The 6,976-nt window shown below is 34.7% G+C and overlaps 1 protein-coding gene across 1 annotated transcript in view; it reads right to left on the bottom strand.

The window, feature by feature from the left end:
- LOC146474063 (uncharacterized) overlaps positions 1–5,981 on the bottom strand; it is an 18,579-nt gene extending 12,598 nt beyond the window's left edge. Inside the window, exons 1-5 of the mRNA XM_085117300.1 lie at positions 5,739–5,981; positions 4,477–4,548; positions 3,170–3,241; positions 2,498–2,569; positions 1,240–1,311 (exon numbers count right to left, since the gene is read on the bottom strand). Coding sequence (XP_084973426.1) covers positions 1,240–1,311; positions 2,498–2,569; positions 3,170–3,241; positions 4,477–4,548; positions 5,739–5,881 — 431 coding nt within the window. The 5' untranslated portion in view covers positions 5,882–5,981. The remainder of the gene's footprint in view (positions 1–1,239; positions 1,312–2,497; positions 2,570–3,169; positions 3,242–4,476; positions 4,549–5,738) is intronic.
- Between the last annotated feature and the right edge of the window lie 995 nt (positions 5,982–6,976).

The raw sequence follows: 6,976 nt of genomic DNA on the forward strand, positions 1-6,976 counted from the left end.
GAATCGAAAATGCAACTGTTAAAGGCCGATATCTTTTCATAAATAACCAAAGATATGACCACAAATCTGTCCCTGATTATCTGAAATAACGTGCTTTGGACTGTATAAACCTCCATGAACCTCGAATCATAATTGATTAACAAATAATGCAAATCCATAGGCAAGAGAATCACCTTTCAGGCGTAGATTAGATTTTTGTACACTTAGAAGCCTGTTGGGACAATAGTCTAACAAAAGACATCTTAACACCTTTATGTTTATGTATTCTGCTTATGTTCTGTGTATGTTTTTAGGTACTGCAGTGTTTTTGTACTGTGTTTACGTTATGGAAACTCTTCAACCAGATGGTTCTTTCAACTTTTTAAAGTTGCTTATTTTTTTCGCCGGGATCCTTGTTTTTGCTCCTCCTGCGGATTGTTTTTTCCCAATAATTGCACGCCTGCTCCTATGCAATTAATTCTCGCTGCGCCTTTCTCACCGCATATTTGCTCACTGTTAAAACACAATGGTTTTTTTTTTCTTCTCCTTGAGACTAACTTTACAATGAATGGATCTTAAAATATGCTCTCTTAACGTGAGAGGCTTGGGAGACAGGAACAAAAGGCGTGAAATTTTCAATCGGCTTAGAAGTAAGAAATATTCAATTTATCTGTTGCAAGAAGTTCATTGCGTTGAAAACGTATCCCACAATAGATTATTTCCCGCGCTTCTTAACCTACTTTAAAAAAATGATCGCAATATGTATTAATTTGCAGGAGGTCGAAGGCAAGGACCCTGTTCTTTTTATTTATTTATTTATTTATTTATTTATTTATTTATTTTTGTCAAATGTCTGTCATGTCTGCATATCTTTTTCTAATCTTGGTCTTTTTTTTTAAATAAATAAAAAATGTTTTTTGAGACGGTAGCTGTAGCAGTAGTAGCAATGTAAGTAGCGGTAGACATAGTTTAAGTAGTAGCAAGATGTTGCTCTAAGTGTCTTAAGTGTAAGATTTGTAAGTGTAAGTGCTGGAATTAAATTATAATAATAGTAATAATAATAAGTAAGAAATAGTCATGATTATTTAATAGAGTAAGTTTTTGTAAACAACGTAAACCAAGGTATTGTAAGTATTGCATTTATTGTAAGTGCAAGCAGTGTTACAAAAAAAAAAGGTATTGTAAGTACTGACAGTACTTTGAACATTGTAAAAAAAAAAAATAAACAGTTGTAAGAAGATTTGATCTCTTGATACTCACAGTTCGTCCAAATTTTTGAGATCTGCAAACAGTTCAGCATCTAACTTCTCTATATTGTTATCATGTAACCACCTTGATAAGACAAAAATGAAGCGAACAAAATCAGTTGAGCCTATCTGATGATGACATTGGTCGAACAGCACTAGGTTGTACAGGAGAAAGAAAAATAAATCCAAGGCAAAAAAAAAACTATTTCAACTATTTGAAGCGTTAAAACAAGATTAAAAATGTAGAAAGCGGGAAAACATAATTAAAACAATTTAACTTCTTTAGGATCATTAAAGCCATGGGTGAGTACGAGATTGTGTTTAATCATTATTAAAAATACCCTGACTAAAGGTTAATATGTAAATTGAGATTGACAACTGATAACAGACTCATTGTTAACAGGTAAGCCATTAAGCGATAGTATAATCCCAAGGGACTCGACATCATCTGAGTGATGAAACATGACATAACTTAGTTTCTTACACAGACAACCGATCATGTTATTACTCCAACCTAGGCAAGGAGGGTGGGGGGGAAGGGGGGGGGGGGGGGTTACGGATTGTCCTTGCAGCAACCATTTAAGGTTCAAAAAGTTAAAAAAAGTTAATGAAATAACTTTTCAAAAATTTGAGAAGACGCCATGAAACTTTAGGACTTTTTTCAGAAATTTATCTTAAAAAATTTCACGTGGTCGTTTTGTGTTCATAGGCTTTGTTGTTACTATGGCAAGCAAGTTTTGACAGGCAGTTAATTTAGAAGATAGAAAATTCCTGTTTTAAAAATAAATAAAAATCCCTTTTCTTTCCGTAATTTTTATGTTTTTAGCACATAATAGTGTTCCTGTATTGGTTTTGATTACTTTTCGTTCAATTTCGACGCTTTGCTGAATTTTTGGGAAAATCCAGATATCCCAGATGGCGTAGCCAAGATGGCCGCCATTTGGCAATCATGACCTAATTGCCACGTCATATGACGTTATCACCTCGCCAATTTTGTTGGCTTTCTGATCCCTAGCCTCCCACGTAGTCGCGGTTAGAAGATTCGTATTACCTCCTTCCAACAAGAAGAGTACCCTAAAAATGACTGTGGGAGACTATCTGATCCTATGCCATCAAGTAAGCTTTTTTGATTTACTGATGGCATTTTAATTTGGAACTGAAATCAATGCTTTTGGCCTGGGTAGGAGAAAAGCCTTTCCATTTGGCAGGGAAAGTGAGTAACTATACTAACAAGTGGTTATACTAACTTGAAGTTAGATTGCTTTACTCACAGTTCGTCTAAATCTTTCAATCCACGAAACAGACTTTTGTTTAACCGCGTCAGGTTGTTGCTGTTCAATCGCCTGCACAATTAAGGAACATATCAAGGATTACTGACTATTATATTCCGCGAATTATAGTTGATTATTATCGAAATTATAATATTCAAATTTATTCTTATTCCTGTTTGTCGCGAGATTTGTCTCTGTATGTTGTTTATATACAAGCAGGAAAATAATAATTATATGTACAGCCACATCGTAATAACTTGTAAAGGATGTATTAAAAACCCAGATTGACTAGACATTACAATTTATGTCTAAGAGCATAAGCAGATAGAGGGCGTTCATTAAAAGGAGATAGTTGATAAGCTCTGACCACCGCCTCAATTCTAAGAACTAATGTAATGGCTGCAAAGCTGTATAGCTTAACAACTTCCGTAGCTATTGTTCTCAGTTGTGTTTCTTAATATCAGTATCTCTTCCAAAGTTACGGTCCACAAATTACTGAAGTAATGACTTCTTCAGCTACTTAATTCTCAGTTATATCCTCGGGAGTTTTTCACATGGCCCTTTTCTGGGCCCCGTTGTTCGAAAGCCGATTAACGCTAATTTGGTCATTATTCGTTGTCATAACAATTGAAAGTGTATCGTTATCAAGGAAAAGAAGAGAATGCTACTTACAGCCTTAATAGCTTTGTGTTGTAGCTGAAGATTTTTGACGGTAGGTTTTGCAATTTGTTGTACTGCATATACCTACAAACATAAAATAAAAAAAAAAACGCGATAAGAAAAAGGGAAGCTTGCAATGATCATGGAATAGGCCGGTTCCGAGTTGAAAACGAGGTTAAGTGCAAAGATTTTCAAATGAAAATTAAATTTGTTTGCATATGAATGAAAACAAACTTTCATAATAAAGCCTTTGCAGTTAGCCTCACTGTCATAATGAGGTTCAAAGAAACTCGGAAATGGCCGATTCGAATCGTGTATGTGGTCTTTTTTTTTGGTTTACTTACAAGTGTTAAACAACACATCGTGTGCAAGCTGCAACTATAGAAAGTCTCACGATCTATTTAGTGCTCAATTTGTAAAGATGAATAGCAATGGTACAGCGTAAATTAAAAGAAAGCTGCAGTCAATCATTTCAATCTGTTTGACTATTTAATTAAAATATCTAAACCATATTGACATGCCTCTTTCGTCCGTTCGTCCGCTCATTCATTTTCCTTTTTGTTTTCTTTTGCCAACTTGCCAGTAATAACTGTTTTAGAACGGAACGTTTTCGCCAAGTGATGGCACAAGTAAACGTAACGTTTCCCTACTTAATGTATCTATCAATTACCCACAGAAGATGTTACTTTATACTTAATCATAATACAGAACACACTTCTTTAAAAGAACCAATTTAAAGAACAGCACGGCGGCCTTCACATCGGTCCCAGCGATATAAAGGACAATAACAAGGAATGTCAAACAATTCACTAGATAGATAGATAGATAGATAGATAGATAGATAGATAGATAGATAGATAGATAGATAGATAGATAGTTTATTAAAAAGTACATCGCAGCCAAAGGCTGAATTGCGCAATTATTTACAAATGTTTTATGATACTTTAAAAAATTGCAAATGAATCCTTGATAATAAATTAAAAAACTAATTACAGTGATAAAATTCTATATTAAGTATTTATATTAAAATATGTTAACTTATAAAGTATGTGGGATAAAACTACAGCCTCGACATCGCATATATAAAAGTGTTTCTTGTTCTGTTTGTACAAAGCTTTGGTGTATTATAATGATTGCGGTCTAGGGATAGAAGAATTTAACCATGTTTCACTGACGGCAAAAAAAAGTTCACGAATTACTTAGCATTACCTCAATCAGTTTTTTTGTCAAGCAAATGCAATTAACCATTGATCCTTTATGTAGTATCTGTTTAGTTATATTTTTTCAGTGTACAAAATAAGTAAAAAAAAATTACTTACAAATACTTCAAATCCCTCAAGCCATGAAACACACTTTCGTTCAACTGAGTCAGATTGTTGTCGTTCAAAAGACTGCATCATTTACAAAAGAAACACATCAAGTTTATTAGCAAGGTAGCTTCATTCAAAGATGACAACGTTTAATATCGATCATGGTAAAGAATTCCATTATGAACACTGTGAATTACTAAGATCACCGCGTTGTTTTCTGTAGGTTAATAAATTGAACATTCGCTTGTTGCGAATGGTCATGGGCTCAAACATCACTAAGGACAAGATTTTTTCTGGCCACTGAAGAAGTGCACTGAATTGCATTAATGGTACTAGTGTAAAAGGCTATAAGCGTTGCCGGAAGATGAATGCTGTGTATTTATGCATGTTGTAGAATGATCTTAATTAGCTAAATATTTACTCTGACAACAGAATGTTGTCGTGTGCCCAAACTGACCCTCCATTTTCTGACCAAAGACAGTTTGGTTTTTTCCAGAGTAGTGAGATTTTACTTGCCGCTCACTGGTCAGTTTAACTTAATACGGAGAACTGTCTCAAATTTCGGTCCGATGATGAATTACTGCCTCATTCAGTGTTATTAAGGACGCAATTATGGAGCTTTACCTAAAAGGTACCTCTGAAACACCTTATTTTGTGCTTCCTACTTGTCTGAAGTTTGGGCAGGAGCGTTTTGCCAGGTTCTAAAAATAACATTTGCCGGAGTTGAAATAAGGCATCTCATATTAAGTGGGAGTTCCTGGAGTCATTTCCTGCGTTTCAAAGGATTTTCTCGAGCGCTAAATTGGATCACTTGGCTGAAGAACACAAAGAAAACATGTATAGAGGAAGATCATCGAGAACACAGGGAACGACTGCAGATAACTCCCACTTCTCTGAAGATGCTTTAATGTGACTCGAAGGCGTTTCGGTCCCGAAAAACTATTTTAAGGGTACGATGTTTATTGCCAGAAAGTCTGTTTTTTAATAACTTTGAGAGCTAAAGCGTTGAAAACTTTACAAGGCCAAGAAGCACCTTGGGCTAATTTATACGAAGGATAACTACCAATCAATAGGAAATGGATTTGAAAAAAAAATCTGCTGGGAATTTCAAGAAAAGGATCCCCTGCCTCAACTGAATACGAATTTTTCAATTTTTCACACATGGCGAAAATTTTATACCCACTTTTAATGTTGTCTATTTTAAGTAATTCACTTTTCTCTTTTCTGTTTTTTTTTTTAAAGATGAATGCCTTGTTCCCATCTTTACTTACATGGTGTCCAGCTTAGGATTTTTGTCAAATATTCCTGGAGGTAATTCTCGCAACTCGTTGTTTTCCAGCCACCTACCAAATGTAATGAGATGTAGAAGTACACAAAAGAGCCAACACAAACACATAAAATTACAACACTCCATTTTCTAAGGTAACCTGTAAATCTACTCTCTTTGGAAGATGGACACTTCGTTTAGCCTTTTATGACATTCATGTATGCACTTTACCGCTGATCACTTGTTTGTGGACATTCTGAGGTGTCGTATTTCAATCGAAAGTTGCATAATGGTTGATTTTCTTGCGGTGGAATGTATTCTGAGATTTACAATTTATTTTGTGATAGTTAAGCGGAAAAGGACACAAAAAAACGTGCAAGTATTGATCAGTTCATGCGGATTTTCACTTAGCTCTCACGTCCATTGTGGTTCAGTTTTACTTGTGGCGCATTTCTGTATTGCTTTGATTTCAGTGAGTTGCTGTTCACGTATTAAATAAATATGCAGTACAACGCATCTCAAAGGTTTTCTTGCCGTTGGTTTAGTAGAAACATCCACATTATTAATTGAAAAAAATAATCAAAATGCAAAAAGCCATAAGTGCTTGGAAACACCAACTTATTAAGTTCCGAATAGAAATCTTTAACGTTAAAAGAATAACTATTGACAATGGCTCGTAAAAGTAAGGATAAAACTGATTTTTTTTCATTCGAGACAAGACAGACAAAAGATAATACATGTATCATCAAATAGGCATAGGAAACTGTAGTTATGTATAAATCCTGTTCACTGCATTAAACAGCGATCTCACATTACTTTATTCAATTTCTCCACTTTAGTTTAAGGTGTGCGACTCTAAGAACAATAACTTACACACTGTCCAGCCAGGAATTGTTATCAAAGACGCCAGGAGTTAAGTTCTTCAGTTGGTTATTCGACTAAAATCTATCAACAAACAATCGCAACTAAAAATTAACTCTTAGTTAGCGGGTTGATAAACCATGTTTCAGCATGTACAAATGCCGTCGTAAGTTAGAATGAGTACAGTAAAATTGCGCTTATATATCTTAGAGAGCGATTTTTTTTACGTTAAATATCTCATGACAACTTTAATATGTTAAGTTACAAGCTAACAATTATGATAGTTATGGAAAGGGGTGTTACGTAGACAACGACAGATTGACATGCCGTTAAACTTGTTGATCTAGAATAAGCTCTTCCCACTTAATATACATTCTTCTT

Source organism: Pavona decussata, unplaced genomic scaffold (assembly GCF_977016875.1).
Source record: "Pavona decussata unplaced genomic scaffold, jaPavDecu1.1 SCAFFOLD_91, whole genome shotgun sequence".
In the NCBI taxonomy this organism is placed as follows: Eukaryota; Metazoa; Cnidaria; class Anthozoa; order Scleractinia; family Agariciidae; genus Pavona; species Pavona decussata.